General features: G+C 46.7%; 1 protein-coding gene across 2 annotated transcripts in view; it reads left to right on the top strand.

Annotated features, from left to right (window-relative positions):
* Window positions 1-21,091, top strand: part of MRPL23 (mitochondrial ribosomal protein L23) — a 261,681-nt gene that overhangs the window by 187,829 nt on the left and 52,761 nt on the right. For both annotated transcript variants that reach the window (XM_069623942.1, XM_069623943.1), the window contains exon 3: window positions 3,185-3,267. In XM_069623942.1, the coding sequence (XP_069480043.1) occupies window positions 3,185-3,267 (83 nt within the window). The remainder of the gene's footprint in view (window positions 1-3,184; window positions 3,268-21,091) is intronic.

Raw genomic sequence — 21,091 nt, 5'->3', positions numbered from 1 at the left:
CCACCAGGGAATCTCTCTTTGAAGAGTCCAGATCCGCTCCTTGCGCAGGAAATTCAAACACTGCTGGAGAAAGGCACCATGGAGCTGGTGCCTGTAGCGCAGAGGAACAAGAGATGGTATTCCCCTTATTTTTTGATTTCGAAGAAAGACTGGGGATTGAGAGCCATCATGGACTTGCACGGTTTGAACAAGCTCCTCAGGAAGGACAAGTTCAAGATGGTTACTCTTTCTTAAGTCCTCCATGCCCTTCAACTTCAGGACTGGTTGGTGTCTCTAGACCTCAAGGGCGCTTATTTTCATGTGCCGATCCATCCCAAGCACAAGAAGTACCTGAGGTTCGCGGTTGGCGACTCGCACTTTCAGTTTGGGGTCCTGCCGTTAGGATTGACCTCCGCCCCAAGGGTCTTCACCAAGCTCATGGTGGTGGTGGTGGCGGCAGCGTCTCTCAGGAAAGGGGGGGGGATTCACGTCTACCCCTACTTGGACGATTGGTTGATCATGGCGCCCTCTCCAGAGCAAGTCCTGATCATCTGTCCGTCACCTGCCACTCCCTTCACAAGCTGGGCTTCTCCCTCAACTTAAAGAAGTCCCACTTGACGCCAACACAGCGGCTCCAGTACATCGGAGCAGTGCTCGACACATCCCTGGGGCAGTGTTTCCCTCCCCAGGTGAGGGCTCATCACATTCAGAAGATCGTGCACAAGTTTCAACATGCCCAGACACTCCCGGGCGTTCGAGTTCTTGAGGTTGCTCGGCCCCATGGCATCCTGCATTCTTCTGGTGCCAGAGGCCAGGTTGCGGATGAGATCATGGGCCCTCAAGCTGCAGTGGTCACAGTCCTCCGGCAGGATGTTGGACCCCGTTCAGGTGTCGCCCTCGGTTGCCCAGGACCTTCTGTGGTGGGCCGTCGAAGGCAATCTGATGAAGGGGGCTCCGTTTTGGCTACCCTGGCTGAAGGTGACGATCGTGACAGACGCATCCCTCATGGGATGGGGAGCTCATGCCAACGAGTTGCCAGTCAGCGGTCGTTGGTCCCCGTCGGAGTCCAGACTCCATATCAATCTGTTAGAGCTGATGCGAGGGATGAATGTCCTGATTCTGACGGACAACACAGTGGCCATGCACTACCTCAATAAAAAGGGTGGGGCAGGGTCACTTCCTCTGTGCAGGGAGGCGATGCAGCTCTGGTTCTGGCCCATCCAGCGGGAAATTTCGATCTCGGCAGTTCATCTGGCCGGAGACGAAAACGAGACGGACTCTCTGAGCAGGCAGAGCGCGATCTCTCACGAGTGGGAGCTGGCTCAGGAGATTCTCCTGGAGATCTTTGCCCTTTGGGGGACCCCATCAGGTGGACCTCTTCGCCTCCAGTGTCAAACGTAAGTGCGAAAGGTTCTGCTCGCGAGAATTTCCTCCAAGAGGAGCCTTAGGAGACACGTTCGTGGTGGAGTGGTCCTTCCCACTGCTGTACACGTTTTCTCCAGTCTGTCATCCCACAAGTGCTGCGGAGGTTCGGTTCCCGGATGATCCTCGTTGCTCCGGCATGGGCCCGGAGGACGTGGTACCCGGACCTTCTCGACTTGTCCATCTGCCCTCCACGTCGTCTTCCCTACTGAGACGATCTGCTCTCACCGGAGGGGGTGATCCGGTTCTCCATCCAGAGGTCATATCCCTCAACCTTCACGCTTGGCTTCTGAAAGGTTGAGGCATAAGGATTGGTGCAGGGTTAAGAATGTGGATCCTTTTTCATGTGACATTCCTGTGGTTCTGTCTTTTTTGCTTTCGTTGGCCCACAAGGGTCTGCAAGTGGGTACCATTAAAGGTTACCTGGCGGCGCTGTCTATATTTAAGCGCTCGTCTGAGGAGTGTTCTTATTTCAAAATTCTGTTAATTTCTCAGTTTCCCAAAGGACTTACTAATGTGTTTCCGCCGTCACCTTTCCAGGTGCCTGGTTGGGATTTGAACCTTGTTCTGAAATTCCTTATGGGTGCTCCATTTGAGCCTTTACATTCTTGTCCTTTGAGGCTGTTAACCCTTAAAACTGTGTTTTCAGTTGTGGTCACTTACGCTCGCAGAGTGAGTGAGTTGCAGGCACTTTCAGTTAAGCCACCCTTCACTGTGTTTCATAAGGACAGGGTTTTCTTTGGAGTTCGTCCTTCCTTTCTTCTGAAGGTGGTGTCGGAATTTCATTCATGCCAGTAGCTTGTTCTTCCGGCATTTTATCCTCCTCCACATCCTGGTAAGGAAGAGGAGAGGCTCCATAGGTTGGATCCTAGGAGAGCTTTCTTGCATGTCCCAGGTCAGAGTGGACGATCAGCTCTTTATTGGTTACGCTAGAAGGCGGTTGGGACAAGCTGTTACTAAGCAGACTTTGTCTAGATGGATTATCTTGGCAATTTCTGAATGTTACCGCTTGGCGGGTAAGGACCCTCCGGTTGGCTTACGGGCCCATTCTAATAGGGGTATGGCTGCCTCTACTGCCCTGAAGAGGGGTGTTCCTATTCGTAACATCTGTGAAGCTGCCACTTGGGCTTCGGTCCATACTTTTGTACGACACTACTCCCTAGATTCTATCCATGGGCAGGATCTGGCCTTTGGCAAGGCGGTCCTTTACTCTGCAATTTGATTGGGCATTCTAAGTTTCTATATTCTAAATTCTTTTTCCCTCCTCCATACTTTGGTACTGCTTTGGGAGTCTGTCATTGATATGGAATACGTCAGAGGACCCAATCCCCTTGAAGAACAAGTTACTCTCTTACGTGGTAACGTTCTTTCGATGGGATAGTCCGACGACGTATTCCATATCGCTCCCTCCCTACCTGCCCCGCTACAGAATTTCTTATGCGATTGCAGCTTACGTTTCCGCAAGGCTTTCTGTGGTCATACTGGCAGAAGATTGGTGCCACACGTTCTGGGAAAAAACTACAACTGAGGCTACGGGCATCGTGCATCCTACTTATAACATCCAGTGACGTTGGCTCAACGGAGGCCCTCGAGGACAGCGTATCGACGTCATTGACGCAGGACGCAGATGCCGAAAGATTTTCCGAAGCAGCACAGCTGTGGCGATTACTGCCATTGATATGGAATACGTCGTCGGACCATCCCATCGAAAGAACGTTAGCAGGTAAGAGAGTAACTTGTTCTTTTTTTTTTCCTAACATTGGGATATTTCTCTTAAATGCAGGATGACAAAGTTTGACATTCAAAACTATCTGGAGAAGATTTACAATGTGCCTGTGGCAGCCGTGAGAACCCGCATTCAGCATGGTACGTGTCATTACTGTGATGCCAGAGACTTGGTGCCCCTCTCTTTGTACCACCGGAGAAATCTAATCTGTGCAAAGGCTGGGAATTCTGGTTAGGAGGCCAAGCTTCACCAAGTTGATAGTTTTTTTGCTTGAAATTATTAAGGCATAAAAGGGTAGGTTTCCACTGAAGTGTCCATACCTACCACTTCTCCCTGTACTTTCAATTGGAGATTAATTCTGTTAAAAGAGAAATAAGTGACAGTGGTTTGTGTTGTATGCAGATTGTCACAAAGAACATTTCTATTCTGCTATACCTAGGGTCACAGGCGTATACAGGGTAGGTCCTGAGTGGGCTAGGCCCACCCAAAATCTGTTAATGCACACTCAGCAGCACCGTAGTCACATTTACAGATAATATCATTGCAGTGGGCCCAACTACATTAGCTTCAGGCCCCACTAGTTAGACAATTCTGGCTACGCCCCTGGCTAGGGTACATGGTGGGTGTTTCACTCTTTTTACAGCATGAGCTTGGTATTCCGTGTTTCAGCGTGGCGTAGGCCGCAGGGATATCCGCGACAGGATAGCACTACAAACAGCAATATCCCTGCACAGATATGTATCTGCGCCTCAATGTTACAGGTTGCTTAAACATATTCTCATCCCAGCACTAATAAATGCAGTGCTTGGGAAGGCATATTTACATACTTGCCAACCCTACAAATTTAGGCGGTAAGATACTGCTTTTTATGCATTCCTACCGCCTACAGATTTTGTTTACAGATCCTACCGATTTATGACTCTCCTAGGCCTGGCTGTCTGACTCAGGCCCAGCCATCAGCACAGCAAGTAGCATCCATTCATGTGTAATGGGGAGGGGAGCAAAGGCCCATACATGCGATTGATGCTGACAGTATTTGCAGTCTAGAACTAACCTCATGTGAGACAGGCACAGACACCTGTGTCAAGGTCCTGGCAAGTGTCAGCATCAGTGTAGGTGACACCTGATGTCTGTTTGCTCAATGTGTCCGTGCAGGGATGATTTACTCCAGTTCAGCCCGGGCACACTGAATGCTTCCTGGGCTCTGCTGGCAGCTGCTTATAGCTACAAGTCTTCCAGCTGATTGATTGTTATTCAGGCGATTAAATTGTGTAAACTAATACATTTGATTTAATACATGATATAAATTGATTTCACAAATCATTGTATCGAGGTTAGTGGTAAACTGAATATTACCTGGCTGTGTCGGTTCTGGATAATCATGAAAAATGAAACTCTGCCAAGTTAAACAGGTGTGTACTCCAAATTGTACATTATAAAGAAAAGTTTCAAGTGTTACCACTTACAAATATTTCCCTCAAGTGTGCGATTGGTTGTATTTAAAAGCTCCAGTGGCACTGAAGTTGAGTAAGAAGTGAAATATATTTGTCAGAAGACCTATGCTGGGGGATTAAAAGCCAACGAAATACATTTGAAAATTATTATACCATAGCTCTCAACTCGCCCGCTTTTGGCGGGTGTCACCCGCCTCGCAAGCAGCTCAATCACCCACCAAGACTCCTCATACGCCCATACACTTCTATGGGTTCTCACCTGCCAAAAACGAAATCGGGTGTTTTCACCCGCCTTGGTGACACAAAAGGTTGGGAGCTATGTTATACGGTTTTGCAAAAATGCTACGTGAACCGAGAAATATGAATAACCCTTGAAGAAGCTGCAACGTCCAGTGGCCCTATAGGAACACACAGACCTTTCTCTTCAGAGTCCTGCACATATGTCTGCTTCTTAGTGTACGTAGTCAGTGTCCGTATATAAAATAGCATTATCTCTACGTCCCTCTTCCTGGTCACAGTACTTATACAAAAAATTGAAAAGGGTTCTGCGGAAGCCACCTTGAATAACGCCACCCCCTCAAAGCTCATGGTTTAAAGCACTTAACGTGTTCCATAATCCTCCTGCCTTCTCTGCTTGTCCTGGGACTTCTGTGATTCTGTGGAGGTCCCTTTGTTTGGTTTGTCCTGCTGAGCGGCCTGGACCTGGCCCTATCTAGAGCACTTGCCTTTTTGGCACCTTCCCGGTTGATTTCTGTGGAGGATGCCCTCCACACTACCCTTTTTATTTTTTTTTGGGGTGGTTGCTTGCAATTCCCCATGGGATGCTACTGCTCCCACCGTGCAAGAGGAGATCATTCCTTTTCAGTCCAAGTATGTTCCTGTCTGATCTTGGATCTTTCTAATACTTCAATAAGTACTGTGGCGAGGAAGAGGTACATGGAGGTAATGCTCCGACCACTTACTGGTAATCTTTATTACTCCTATTCCTCGTCACAGTACTGACACCCGCATCTCCCTCTCCAGTGGTAAGATTAAACATCCAAATTAATGAAGAATCAGATAATTGTTATTGGTGTGGTATAAGAGGAATATCTGTGTTAAGGAGGCAAAGCTGGCCACAGTGCCATGTCACTCATTTGGTAATTTTGTTGATCATGATGGGTCAGGGTGTCTGGGATAGACCGCACCAGGCAGTACTTTCCTGTGATCTCTTCAGGGTCATATGTCAGGTGAGGCCATTTACGGTGATGCACATGACATCATTTCTTGTGATGGTTGACATGACATCATTTCCTGTGATGTTATCATTATGCTAATTGCAATTTTTGAAACAAAGAATCCTACAGATTTTCGATCACAGAATGTTGGCATGTATGTATTTAGACCAACAACACACTCTCAGTTCATGGAACTTTGAATGGTTCCATGTTACTGAGCATGGTGTGGTGTGTGCGCCTTTAATCACATCGTGACGCGTCAAGTCACGGGGACACAGTTAATACATGGGGTCGGCCCAGCTCACGTGGGGTAGTGCGCACGAGGACTTCCAAGCAAACCAGCTGGTGTCTGTATCCGTTATTCCGGAGGTGGAGGGCCTAATCTAGACACGGCCTCACCCCCACCACACTCCGAGTCGGGACGCTTTGGCTTAAATACACTCTCACCCAAAGCACTCCATTTAATCAAACAGTAACATCCTGGCGTGGATAGGTCTCTGTGCCTGGGATATTACTGTCTGCAGTGCCGTCCCGAGTGGATAGCTTCCTGCGCCATGTTGACTGCACCTAACTTACAGTGCGCGCCTGGATGGGAGCTGTGCCGAAGCGGTCGCGCCAGAATGGCCAGCTTCAGCATGAGTTCGTTTCAGAGTCGCATGCTGCGCACAGTGTGCCATCTACTGGCTAGTCCTGAGTATTTCTCTTTGATTACCAAACAGACCATTTCAACTGTATTTGACTTTATGGTGACTGAAGTAAATTCACGTCATCTACAGATTACACACGGGAAGCTTTCGCGTGGCCAGTAAGTGGCGTTATATTTAATATGCATTTTTCCAATGCACCCTAGAGAAAACGACTTGCGTTTCATTTACATTTTAGTTTTGCTCTTTTAAGCATACTACTGTGAAAGCACAGCTCCCAGTTTGAAGCGAACATGAATCCGCACTGCATTTGCATGCTCGATGAAGAATACCTGCTTTTCGCACTTTTGTTATTGAAATCAAGAATCCACTGTTTCAAAACCATAGCAAAGCCGTATTTTAAAACGCAGTGGGGATTGGTAATGATTTTGGCAGCATTACCTCTGGTAATGCTGCAAAACGTAACCGCATGCAGTAAATATTGGGTTACTGGGAAGGCCCGCATGTTTCCAAGTCATGCAGACCTATCTATAGGACTCAATGGGTGTGATGTTTACAGCATGCAGTAATGCTTTGTGTGTCAGTAACCACCACAGGAAAGCAAGCCTTTTGGAGTTTTGATAACAAAACGAAGTTTGGCAGAGTCATAAAACCTCCAGTAGTGCTTACTAGGGGTGTCACAGTATTAGTTTTATGGCAGACAATAACCTTCTTGCCAAATGACGGTATATCCTGGTTATCGCGGTATAGCAGGTGGAGTTAACTAAACTTAACAAATATTTTCTTAAAAGGTCATACATTGACAGATTTATCATCACAAACAAATAATAGCTTTTCTTAAGTGGTCATTTAGGCTTTTAGCTCCCCCTCTGACTACTGGTGAAGATGAACATGTTGCCATCTTGATAATCTGCATGCCACAGATCAATGGAGACTGATGGTAGTATGAGCTTGTGCGCTCGCTCTCTCTCTCTCTCTCTCTCTGTCTCTCTCTCTGTCTCTCTCTCTGTCCCTCTCCCTCTCACTCTCTTTCTCTCTTTCTCTCTTTCTCTCTCGCTCTCTCTCTCTCTCACACTTTAGTTTACTTGCGGGCCAAAAGGTGTTGCATAATCACGGACATGTTAACCTTTGGTATGGCAGCAGGGAATACCCGCAGAGATGAGTGAATTTCGCGGTGTGACTTATTATATGTAAATTCAATGATAGAACCAGGGAAATCCCCCATTGTCATATGTTTAGAAAACATTAGCCATTATAAATATGTAAACCCCAAAGCCGCCAACCCAAAGTAAATCCTTTTCCTATTTGGCACTGTATTTATTCTTCCTATTGCTAACATATTGATTTTGTGTCAGGCAGGTGTGGTTTACGGAATGGCATTAAAAACTGCTCCAACTGAAACTACTTTTCATCAAAAAAAATAACTTTTTTTAACAGTGCCTTTTTGCATTTGATGTTCTTTAACTTACCATTAAGTCAATGCTTTTTAGTTAATTTACAAATACGCAGGCAGGATTTTCCAGCTGTAGCATGGTAGCATTTTGAAACTTGTCTCTGCACATATTTAGCTGATATTCTAGGAATCTAAGGCGGCTGCAGAATTGGTCTTTCATGGTGCTCACTCGTTGATCGCCTTGAATGAAAGAGTGACTAGTGGAAGTGTTATAATCACATTTTGAGCAATGAGCTTGCTGCTCATTCACAGGTCATCGCTTTGAAAATTGGCCTTGACTTGCATTTTTTTTAAACCACATGGCATGGGCATCATGATCCCTCGCTGCCACAAAATTTGTTTTGACAACTCTTTATCCCATTAAAGGAAGAAAAGTCACTCGTGTGCGGTCTGAAAGCCCATGTCATTGTGTTTCTTTTGTCTAAATGTCATAGCCAACACAGACACACTGAAAGATTGCATAGTGATCTAATCACTATAGCTTGTTTACCATCTGCCTGGTATATTATGAAGGTCTGATGTTGGAGTCACCACTGACCATGTAATCCTAAACGGACAGCGTTCAGTGGGCGATGTTGATTTCTTTCTTGATTCCTGCAATACATGTTCATTTAAAAGATAGTGGCAAAAAAAAACTTTGAAAATGACAAAGTTAAAATACATATCGGCACAAATATGGCTTAGACCACCACTTCACCACAGCCCCATCATTACCGTTTTCCCCAGGTCTATGTGCATTAGGACCCTTGTGATGCGAGTTGAGAGGGAGGAATGCTTTCATGGGTGGTGTCACAAATGGAGAAATGGAGAATAGACATAAGAAATATTTCACCCCCTGTCATGATCTCTGCTTCCAAAAGATCAGGACTTGCCCGACTCCCTTGGAAGCAGACCCATAACCCCGGTTCCGAGTGCCAGCCAGTCCCAATTGGGACCTTTTGGACCCTGTCCTGGCGCCAGTGGCACCAGGCCCATAAAGATGCCCAGTCCCAGGGCTGGAAGCGCCGGGCTCATAATGCTTGGGTGGACTTACCTGCAGAAGACCATGCTGCTTACTTACCTGCCAGTTGAAACAATGATCCTCTTCTGTTTGGGACTACTTTTCCTGTTGGGTGGGGCAGGAGCCACTCCCTAGGTTCAGAACACTGGAACTCTTCTGGAAAGCAGGAACTCTTTTCTTACCTAGGCGTGGCTGTGGAAGGAGACACCTAAGCACTACAGGAGGCTATTTAAACCACACCCGATGGATGAATCTTGCTTTGCGTTATTCTGCATTCTCTGCAGCAGAACGCTCATCGTGTCTTCTGCTTCTGATCCTGGGCCTAAGGGAACAAAGGCTTACCATCCTGGAATCCAGTCTTCAGCAGCACCTGTAAAGACAAAGAAAGAACAGGTTAGCACTACGGTCTTCAGTGGCAGCGCATCTCTTATCTGGTCCATCGGCTGTCACCAACGCCTCGCGCTGCATTCCGGCATCTGAAAGACAAAGGCTTACCTACTCTTCGCATGCTCCGGAGGTCTTCGCACTGCATTCCGGCATCTGAAAGACAAAAGCTTACCAGCTCTTCGCACGCTCCGGAGGCCTTCGGCGCTGCATCCCGCATCTGAAAGACAAAAGAAGGTGCGTTTAAAGACATTGGGCAACTTTATTACTCACGTGCCATTACTCCTTCCCACGCCGAATCCAGTGGGTATTCCAGCACCCTTCAGCTTCTCTAAAGCTCCGAACTTGTACCTGCAAGATAAAAGGGACAGTTAGTGCGCATCGTGAAGCAGGCTACAAGCGCTTACTTACGTGCTTCCAGGCGCTTCTATTCCTCACGCGGGTTCAATCCTCAACTCTCATCAGCCCGCCATCCGCCATCGCCGGAACCCTGCAAAACAAGAGATATCATTACAAAAGACTTTTAAGCCATTTGAAGTGCCCAGAACTTACCGTTCGTGCAGTTAACGACGGACAGCAGTCCTCTGAGGTCAAGAGGCCTGCACCCTTATCCAGTGAAGAAACTGGTTACGGCACCCTGCCCCGAGGCAGATGGAGAGCTCGGCGTTCACTTACCTAAGGTGAGGGCGTTAACCTTTGGGGTTCTACAGGAGAAGAGAAAGGGAAGAGGAGAGAGGCACCCAATAACCCCAGTTCATTAATCCCATATTTTCTATCTGCAGACATCTTACTCTTCGAGTCAGACATACAGTGCACAGAGGTCCAGCCCAAAGAGCCAACCGTGTGTTACACATCACCTTTGAAGATACGGCATTCACCCAGTCAAGACCGGCGCCTCTGCGGGAATCAGGTGAGCGTTACAGAACGCAAAGCCTACCGCAAAACTCCCACCCAGGCGCTATGGAAACCTCGGATACCAACCAGCTAGCCCAGTTACTTGGGGAACTAAGAGCAGAAGTGCATGCAGCCCGTCAGGAAACGAATGCTCTAAGAAGGGAACTGATTATTTCCAAGGAGCGAACAGACGATCTCGCTAGACAATTGCTACAGTCACAAGCCGGACAAACTCCGTTACCCGCATCAGGGGCAAATCTTTCTTCAACATCCTCTACGAACCCAGTGCAGATCAACCTACCTGGGAATGTACCTCTGGCTCCGCCCGAACGATTTTCTGGTGACCCAAAGAGGTTTGCAGTATTTATTAATCAGTGCCGGTTGCACTTCTTATGCCGGCCAGCAGCCTTTCCAACTGATCAAGCTAAGGTAGCTTTCGTGCTTTCGTACCTTAGTGGCAATGCGGCAGACTGGTCGATCCCTCTAGTTAATCAAGATGATCCGGTTCTCCATGATTTTCAAGCTTTTCAGCTCAGTATGGAAAAACTGTTTGCAAGACATTCACAGGGGCAGGCCTTGGACAATGAGCTCCTTTCATTGCGACAGGGTAATCAAGACCTTTTGGCTTATATTGCGTCTTTCAACAGACTGATAGTGGAAACTCGATGGCCTGAGGACAAAAGGATTACGCTGTTTTATAGAGGTCTACGTGGAGAGCTCAAAGATGTGTTAGCCCAAGTAGTGAATCCCCCGCAAGACTGTTCGGACTATATTGACTTAGTCGTTCAAATTGACCACAGACTGCAGAACAGGAAGGCCGATCGTTCCAAGTTTGATGCTCGAGTATTTTCCAAACCACCAACTCCTACCAAAGGAGTAGACTCTGGGGAACCCATGCAAATAGGGGGCCTGAAAGGACCACTAACACAAAAGGAGCGGGAAAGGAGAAAACAGCTGCAGATTATGCCTCTATTGCGGAAACTCTGGGCACTTTCTTCGAGACTGTCCGGTGAAACCAGCCAAGAAGGCAGTAGGAGCTGCAGTTACCAGGGTCACAAACTCTGAGCAGGGAAACAACCTCGCCCGACAAGAATAGAGGTCCTCTTGCCGAGCGTTAAAACCAGTTCCGTGACCTCGCATTTCGTGATACCTATGGTCCTCATTAGCCCTGAACATCCGGATCGATTACATGCGATTGAAGCTTACGTCGACAGCGGTGCCATCGGCAATTATGTGGATCATGAAATGGTTTTGAGGATGAATCTGACTCTTTGTCCAAAGGCTGTAAAGGACGTCATTACTAGGGTGGATGGTACGGAGATAGCCTCCGGACCAGTAACGCATACCACCCAAGAAGTGACGCTAGTAAGTCAAGATGGACACCATGAGAATATCGTGTTCGATGTGATCAAGGCCCCTCAGTTCCAGATTATTCTAGGAATTCCTTGGTTAGAGAAGCACAATCCTCAGATCGATTGGCGAGCAAGAACGGTTCAGTTTCCAGAATGTGTCTCTACTTGTCACCCTCGACCTGGTGTTGCACTGGCAGCAATTTCCTCGGAGGCTCCCCAGTTACCTCCTGAATACCTAGAATTCCAAGATGTTTTCCGGAAGGATCAGGCTAACTCTCTACCTCCTCATAGGTCTTATGACTGCCAGATAGACCTGATACCTGGATCTACTCCTCCTAGTAGTAGAATTTATGCCCTCACCGAGCCTGAGAATCTTCACCTCCGACAATACCTGGATCAATACCTAGCGAATGGGTTTATTCGTCCTTCCAAGTCCCCTGCTTCCTCAGCTTTGTTCTTCGTTCCAAAAAAAGAAGGGGACCTTAGAACTTGTATAGATTATCGCGCCCTGAACCAGATCACCGTTAAGAATAGATATCCGTTACCTTTGATCCCTGAACTCCTGGACCAAGTCAGAAAAGCATGCATATATACAAAGCTGGATCTTAGAGGAGCCTACCACTTGGTACGAGTAAAAGAGGGCGATGAATGGAAGACGGCCTTCCACACCAAGTATGGGCTATTTGAATATCAGGTCATGCCCTTCAGACTTTGCAATGCCCCGGCCGCCTTTCAATATTTTATGAACGATGTTCTCAGAGAGCTCATAGATGTGTGTGTTGTTGTTTACATTGACGACATCCTCGTTTATTCTTCATCGGAAACTGAACATCGGAAACACGTGAAAATGGTCCTCGAGAGATTGCGTCAACACAAACTTTTCGCTAAATTGGAAAAATGTGTTTTCAACGTGACTGAAGTTGAATTCTTGGGATTCATATTATCACCTAGCGGAGTGCGCATGGATTCAAAGAAGGTCGATGCAATTCTCAAATGGCCATCGCCATCCTCCGTAAAAGGTGTTCAAAGCATGTTAGGCTTCGCTAACTTTTACCGCAGGTTTATCCCCGAATTCTCTCGAATAGTCCAGCCCATCACCGCCTTGTTAAAGAAAAACAAACGTTTTGAATGGTCTACCGAGGCGGAACAAGCTTTCCAGAATTTGAAGACTAGATTTATCTCTGCACCGATCTTAAAACATCCTCGCCCAGAACTCCCCTACATCGTTGAAACTGATGCTTCGAGCCTTGCCATGGGGGCAGTTCTATCACAAAAGGACCCAGTAACCAATCAGTTGCATCCCGTGGCATTTTGGTCCCGCAAATTCTCTCCTCCTGAAATCAATTACACTATTACTGATAAGGAACTTCTAGCTATCAAGTCCGCCTTTAAGGCTTGGCGGCATTATCTTCTGGGGGCCCGACACACCGTTACTGTGATTACAGATCACCGAAACCTGCAATATTTGAAAACCGCAAAAGCTCAATCCTCTAGGCAACTCCGTTGGGCACTATTCTTTGCCGAGTTTGACTTCACAATTACCTATCGACCTGGTACAAAAAACGGTAAAGCTGATGCCCTTTCTCGGATGGGAGTGGAAGAACATTTGATCAATCCTAAACCTGTACCTATCATTCCCGAACAAAGAATTCTAGGTGTAATCGCCACACAATCCATAGAGGAAGTTAAGGATAAAGCCAGGCTACTGGTAACTCCAGCAGACATACAGAATTGGCATCTGCAGGGAAAGGACTTTACGGTGAAGGACAACCTATTATATTTCCAATAACGGTTATACCTGCCCAGCACAGATTTACAGAAAAAGGTAATCTCTTGTTATCACGATTCTTTAATGGAAGGACATCCCGGTATGACCAAGACCTCGGAAAAGATCAAGCGCTACTTCTGGTGGCCGTCTTGGAAAAAAGATATCAGAGACTTTATAATGTCCTGTGGAGTATGCGCCCAAAACAAGAGTCAAAAGGAAAAACCAGCCGGCCTCTTACGCCCTATTGACATCCCGCCTCGCCCTTGGCATACGCTTTCTGTGGACTTCATCACCGATCTACCTCCATGCTCCGGATACAATACGATCCTAGTAATCGTGGACCTATTCTCCAAGATGGCGCATTTCATCCCACTCAAAGGCTTACCAACAGCAGCAACTCTGGCCCGAGAATTTCTCGAAAACATCGTCCGACTGCACGGTTTTCCTTCAGTTCTAATTTCGGATCGAGGTAGTCAATTTATTTCTCATTTTTGGCGAAGTTGCTGTCGGTCGGCTCAAATTGATGTAAGACTTTCGACCAGCCACCACCCTCAAACCGACGGACAAACCGAGAGGACCAATCAAACTCTGGAACAGTATTTGCGCTGCATGCTACAACAAACTGAAAAACTTGGAAAGATATCCTTTGGATAGCCGAATATGCCTACAATAACTCTGTCCACTCGGAAACTGGGAAGACCCCGTTTTTTCTTTTATACGGTAGTCACCCTCGAACCTCGGAGTTGGATCCACTCCAAGATCTTGGAACACCAGCAGTAGACCACCTGCATTCTACAGTCATCCAAGCCTTTAAGGAAGCCGTTTCTCACATTCAAAGGGCTAAAGAACAATACAAGAAAGGAGCAGACCAACATCGGAAGGAAGCCCCCCAATATCAAGTAGGAGATCAAGTCTGGTTATCCACCAAATATCTACCTCTAAAAGGACCACGCACATTCAACCCAAGATACCTTGGTCCCTATTCCATCACTACCATAGTAAATCCAGTAGCGGTCAAGTTGGACTTGCCCCCTCACATGAAGATACATCCGGTCTTCCACGTCTCTCTATTAAAACCCGTGCAACCTCAAACCCGACTAACTACATCTCCAAAACCTATTCTAGTTGATGGAGAACTCGAGTTTGAAGTCAAAAGCATCCTGGATTCCAAGATCTCCAAATCTAAACTATTTTACCTGATTGACTGGAAAGGCTACGGTCCCCAAGAAAGATCCTGGGAACCTGCAGAATATGTCCACGCGCCTCGTCTAATCAAAAGATTTCATCGAACATTTCCTAACAAGCCCAAACCCCCGGAGAAGCCCGGTTTGGGAGGGGCCTTGAGGGGTGGTGCTGTCATGATCTCTGCTTCCAAAAGATCAGGACTTGCCCGACTCCCTTGGAAGCAGACCCATAACCCCGGTTCCGAGTGCCAGCCAGTCCCAATTGGGACCTTTTGGACCCTGTCCTGGCGCCAGTGGCACCAGGCTCATAAAGATGTCCAGTCCCAGCGCTGGAAGCGCGGGCTCATAATGCTTGGGTGGACTTACCTGCAGCAGACCATGCTGCTTACTTGCCTGCCAGTTGAACCACTGATCCTCTTCTGTTTGGGACTACTTTTCCTGTTGGGTGGGGCAGGAGCCACTCCCTAGGTTCAGAACACTGGAACTCTTCTGGAAAGCAGGAACTCTTTTCTTACCTAGGCGTGGCTGTGGAAGGAGACACCTAAGCACTACAGGAGGCTATTTAAACCACACCCGATGGATGAATCTTGCTTTGCGTTATTCTGCATTCTCTGCAGCAGAACGCTCATCGTGTCTTCTGCTTCTGATCCTGGGCCTAAGGGAACAAAGGCTTACCATCCTGGAATCCAGTCTTCAGCAGCACCTGTAAAGACAAAGAAAGAACAGGTTAGCACTACGGTCTTCAGTGGCAGCGCATCTCTTACCTGGTCCATCGGCTGTCACCAACGCCTCGCGCTGCATTCCGGCATCTGAAAGACAAAGGCTTACCTACTCTTCGCATGCTCCGGAGGTCTTCGCACTGCATTCTGGCATCTGAAAGACAAAAGCTTACCAGCTCTTCGCACGCTCCGGAGGCCTTCGGCGCTGCATCCCGCATTTGAAAGACAAAAGAAGGTGCGTTTAAAGACATTGGGCAACTTTATTACTCACGTGCCATTACTCCTTCCCACGCCGAATCCAGTGGGTATTCCAGCACCCTTCAGCTTCTCTAAAGCTCCGAACTTGTACCTGCAAGATAAAAGGGACAGTTAGTGCGCATCGTGAAGCAGGCTACAAGCGCTTACTTACGTGCTTCCAGGCGCTTCTATTCCTCACGCGGGTTCAATCCTCAACTCTCATCAGCCCGCCATCGCCGGAACCCTGCAAAACAAGAGATATCATTACAAAAGACTTTTAAGACATTTGAAGTGCCCAGAACTTACCGTTCGTGCAGTTAACGACGGACAGCAGTCCTCTGAGGTCAAGAGGCCTGCACCCTTATCCAGTGAAGAAACTGGTTACGGCACCCTGCCCCGAGGCAGATGGAGAGCTCGGCGTTCACTTACCTAAGGTGAGGGCGTTAACCTTTGGGGTTCTACAGGAGAAGAGAAAGGGAAGAGGAGAGAGGCACCCAATAACCCCAGTTCATTAATCCCATATTTTCTATCTGCAGACATCTTACTCTTCGAGTCAGACATACAGTGCACAGAGGTCCAGCCCAAAGAGCCAACCGTGTGTTACACATCACCTTTGAAGATACGGCATTCACCCAGTCAAGACCGGCGCCTCTGCGGGAATCAGGTGAGCGTTACACCCCCATTGCTTTGGATACTTCAAGTTGAATGTAGAATCTGTCCTTCTGCTGGAGTCCAGTGCCATATGCAGAAGGCAGGTGGGTGAAGGATAAAGAGAAGCAACTCTATTGCCAATGTGCAAATCTACACAGAGGAGGGTGGGGCGGGGGGAGTTTATTTACTAGCAGAAAGCACTGATAGGCCCAGTGTTCACACAGTTTACAGCAGGGTCGGATCGGGCATAAAATTGTATCGGGCACCAAGATAAAAGTGGCCCACAGTTGCAAATGGGAATTCATTCCTTTTGGGACACTGTTTGAATAGTACCCAAGGGGGAGATTTTCGATAAAATGTGATGCAAATTTTACATTTAAAAGAATATTTATTCAGCAACAGTGGTCAAAACTATTAGCCGCATAGTGCAGTCACTCATCAAACTGCCCCACTTTGGCCAATAAAGTGGCTCACTTTGACCCACAAAACTGGCCCACACAAGCATTTCGCATTTTTAGTTCGCCCATGGGCCTATTAACCCAAAGCAAAGTCCATGCCTGGTCTACCCCCCCCCCCTTTGAATTCCTGAATGTGTAGTTGCCCCATCTTTCAAATTGGTGGGAAAACTACAAATACCAGAATTCTAAGCTAAAACAGAACTGGATGGCTATCTGATCCATGGCCATGAGAAACTTAAGTTCCTTGAATCTAAACCTTGGGGAGAGTAATTCGACATGCATTACTTCACTGGGCGTCCTTTTTTTTTTTTTTTTTTTTTTTTTTTTTGTTTTTAACAATTTGCAAAGCCAGAGTGTTTGCTCAGTGCAGTAGAACCTTAACTTACTGAACTAATGGCACATGATGCCAGGCCAGGCTGAATCAATATATTTCTGCTCCTGCTGGCTGAATGGTTGCTAAGCAAAGTGCTCCTGGCTCTACTGTTTTGAAAGTCACAATGTTTTATTACATTTATTTACATATGAAGAAAAGGAGAAATAAAATGCTCACTTTCAGTTCAGGCCCTCGGCTCACCCTCGTGATGTCCCTGTGGTCTTGCTAATTGCAAATTGAAAATCGGGAAAATCACCTTAGAAGATTTGACCTGTAGCGCGGAGCAGCATGACTGTGTGAAAACGTTTAAAATCTATATGCTGCCTTTCAAATAAATAATGTCTGAAACAAAATAACTTTGTTCTAGTTTGCCCATGAAATACAGGCCTGGCGGAGTCTTATGAACTGGAGTCTCCGTTATGCTTATAGAGTCAGTCAGCTCATCGTTACCGGCTTTTCATGGGGAACACAAAGGTTCAGACACTGGTTAGCTTTAAACACAATTTGCGCAAAGTCGGCTGATCTTTGATCCGACTCTACTGATCACAGAGAAAGAGCAGTCACAGCAGCAAAGCTGCATTTACTAATGTGGCCTCACTTTCCCTATGCTCTTGTCTGCCAAACAAGGCCGCCTTGGCAGACGGCACATCCAACAGTGCAAGACCAAGATTGCGCAGCACTTGCTTACTGCAGCCTTTCCCAATCTGATTGAAAAGCACACTTAACGGTATAAACGGTATACCGGTATAAACAACGTGACGGTTATTATTGTTCAGTTAAGTTTTTCACGGTATCTTTAACGGTATACCGTTACATCCCTAGTGCTTACTACTAGACGTTACCGCTACCACCACAATGATGCCAAGAGTTTTGTTTTGAAAAGATTCACTGCTTATTGGGGCTTAAGAATGTGTTTAAACCTGTGTTTATATTCTCTTAAGGTATGTATCCTTCAGAAAACATAAAACGAAGGGTTGGTTGATTTCCCATTAGCCACAATCTAAGTTAACTAGATTTTGGAAAATGAACCATATTTTTTATTTGTTTTATTATTACTTGCATATAATCATATTATATTTTTACAAAAACGCTTTCCACAGGAAAAACAAAATCGTGAAGTAAAACAGAGTCTAATGATCAAGAAAGGAAAGAGTCTTCTATTCCACTATGTTTTCTGGTGGAGGTTGCAAAGGGGTCGCACATGGTTTTTAACTTGTCCATAGCAATGCTCAAAAGTTTAGCTGTCGCTATTGTCCATCTGGTTTGAGCTCCTGTAATAAGACGGTTCCACCATATTTCTTCGTATAGGAAAGAGTTTAGAAGCAGAGGGTTAAAAAAAGCTTTCCTTTCCTGGTTCATATTGAAAATCTGACGTCATGGAAGAAAAAAGTACCTAATCACTGTAGAAATGAGGGACGGTAGACTGGGTGCAAGAAAATAAATCGACCTTTATTCAGGTATAATGCCTCCTGGTCAAAAGGGCTTAGGGGGTGTAATGGGTTCAGTCCTTGACCTCACGGTCTGATAGACTGTTTTCTCCCTTCAATAAGCAACGTTTCCTCTTTCTCTCCGACATTCCCCCTGGTCCTTAGTATGCCCATTGATACTTTGACAGCTGGTCCAGCCACAGGCGAGAAACAAAGAGCTTCAGGTCGGTACCCCTTTGAAATCCTGGACCGTTCCTCCCCCTCCGATCCACATTCAGGATGTAGCCTGGTCCTCCTGTGTAAGCCCCGCTTCCCCTTCGTGGCTCGATCTGTCCCGGTTGCCATGGCTTCCGGATCCCATCATCGGGGGGAGGGCTAACTCGGCCTAGCCCCTTCCTCATCTGCTAGGACATCCGGCCGTGGGGAACCGCTATGTTTCCCGCAGGACTTCGGTCTTGGACGTAGACAACCATGTCCTGGAGAATACGGCTTCCCTGGGTGAGTACCTTATTGACTGCCACCTTATTGACTGCCCCCTCCCCTTATCACGGTAAGGTTCGGCTGGGTCCTCCTGTCTGGGTAACCTGTTGAGAGAGGATACGAAGGCGATATCATCTGCTGGTGGTGGGTGCCGATCGTTCTGGGGCACGTGATGGATCTCCGGTTTCACCCGGGGATCCCCTCTGGGAAAGCATGCCACCTACACCATAGGCTGCATGACACGTGTTGTGGCACCGTAATCCAGAACTTGCACAGCCCACATAGATCACGGTCCACCCTCCCCCCAGGACCGATGAGAAGGGGCACTCTTTTTAATCACATTGTATTAAATACAGATTTGCACCAAGTCTTCCGTGCACTTGATCAATGGCATTTTGTTATTCCACAGAAGCCCTTTTTATCCCATTTAAGCGCACTCCACGTTTAGTGGGACCACCACTAGGTCTACTCTCACCAAATCTGCTAAGACCTACACCACCACCTCCCTAGTCACACACTAACTATGGGCTAGAGAGGAACCGCACCCCTGGGGCGCCATTTAGTAATCCTACTTCCCCCTCCCCTTACAGACGTGACTGCGCCCGTTGACAAGATGACGACTGCATCCTAAAGAAGTGGATCCTTCCACCTCTTAATCTGAGCCACTAAGCTCCTTGGATTCGGTAAGCACCAGCATCCGCCCTACATAGTATTCATAACTTTTCTCTGCTAGATCTTTGCTGACCACATACATCCTGACACGTTCTTTGTCTGTTTCACTCCTACAGACCACATAGGACCCTCCACTCGTAAAGACACTCCTGTCCTGATGAAGGCCTACACCATTAGAGCTCACCTAGCTCCACGCAAAATGGCCGAAACACTGTCGTGTTGACATGTATTATATGTTGTTGTTCAACTCTTGATTGTGCCCACACTCTATGGGCCCCCACCTGTTTATGATTCCACTGAATTCTCTAAGCTTCCTTCCCAATGAACCTATAGAGAATGAACAAACTGTACAAGTAGATGTCTCAAATATTGACTACTTGATCATTCTTACTTAGGTACTACACTTTGTATGTCCTCAAATGTGAATGTTCTATGTTTTTTAAAAAATGCCAGTGTATTACTACACCACTGCACTTCAAAATAAAACCCCTTTGTGCAGAAGAACAGTTTCATGAGAATTCTGTGACCACCCACACAAGGGGTCCCCCACTCAGGGTGTAGCAGTGGTTACTCTTCAGCAGAGATTGACCTGACCTTGCTTATTCGTTTTTTGATATTATTGTACCAACCTGGGCAGAGCAAGGCAGAAACCAGGTACCCTTCAGAATACCAGTGTACAGTCACTAAAGTTTGTATTGTGAAACTGATATTGATTGGCTGCAATAAGTATGTTATCTGTAGCCCTTATATGGCCTATACACTTCATTTTGCAAAACTATATCCTAATAGAACAAGAGGTACTTGCCAAAGCAGCTTTTTGGGATGAGCCGATAAAAAAGCCTGTAGTTGGAAGACACTACTCCTTAGAGGTGTTATCAAGATTGTTGACATTTATATAAGCATTTTTGCAAAACCAATCTGTTAGGTTACATTTTCATTCATATGCCAAATCACCTCCACAAGTGAGACCCCCAGCACTTTTTGCTGAACTTGTGGATTCTTTTTCTATATCCCCGAGTGAGTGGGAACCTTTTTCCCCACTTATAATTTTTTACCCTTTTTATGGGTTTAATTTTTTGACTCCTATTTGAATCTGTACTTTCCTATAACCTTTTGGGCATCTACATTTTTTTAGTGCAGCACACAGCACTTTCTGTGCAGTGTTGCTGGGTTGCCCTTTGGGCCTGCCTTTTTTTATTTTCTCTTGACTTACCTTGCAGATCACATATTCTCAAGGGTAAAGAGGGAAGTTTCTCCCCTTTGTATTTTATATTGAGACCAGCAGACCCCACCTTGTGTGGAGTGCTTGGGAGATACCGGTTATCCCCTTTCTCACTGCTCCTGTAACATTTCTGTTACAGTGAGAGGCTTACTATTATGGCTGGTGGCAGTGAACATACTTTACTGACTTTTGTGTAATTTTTATTAGCAGGCAGTCATTACATCCGTAGTAATGCACAGAAGGTTCACCACTTTGCCAGAATGGTGGCTTCTTTTGTTGTGGCAATTTTTAGTGTTTGTCCTTCTTGGTCCTTTTGTCATCCTGGGTGGTGGGTGGTCCTGGCTGTCCTTCTGTCTTTCGCGTGAACCTTTTGTG

Source organism: Ambystoma mexicanum, chromosome 11 (genome assembly GCF_040938575.1).
Source record: "Ambystoma mexicanum isolate Mex_15411 chromosome 11, UKY_AmexF1_1, whole genome shotgun sequence".
In the NCBI taxonomy this organism is placed as follows: Eukaryota; Metazoa; Chordata; class Amphibia; order Caudata; family Ambystomatidae; genus Ambystoma; species Ambystoma mexicanum.
The sequence above is the reverse complement of the archived record's forward strand: the minus strand, read 5'-3'. Positions and strand labels throughout refer to the sequence as shown.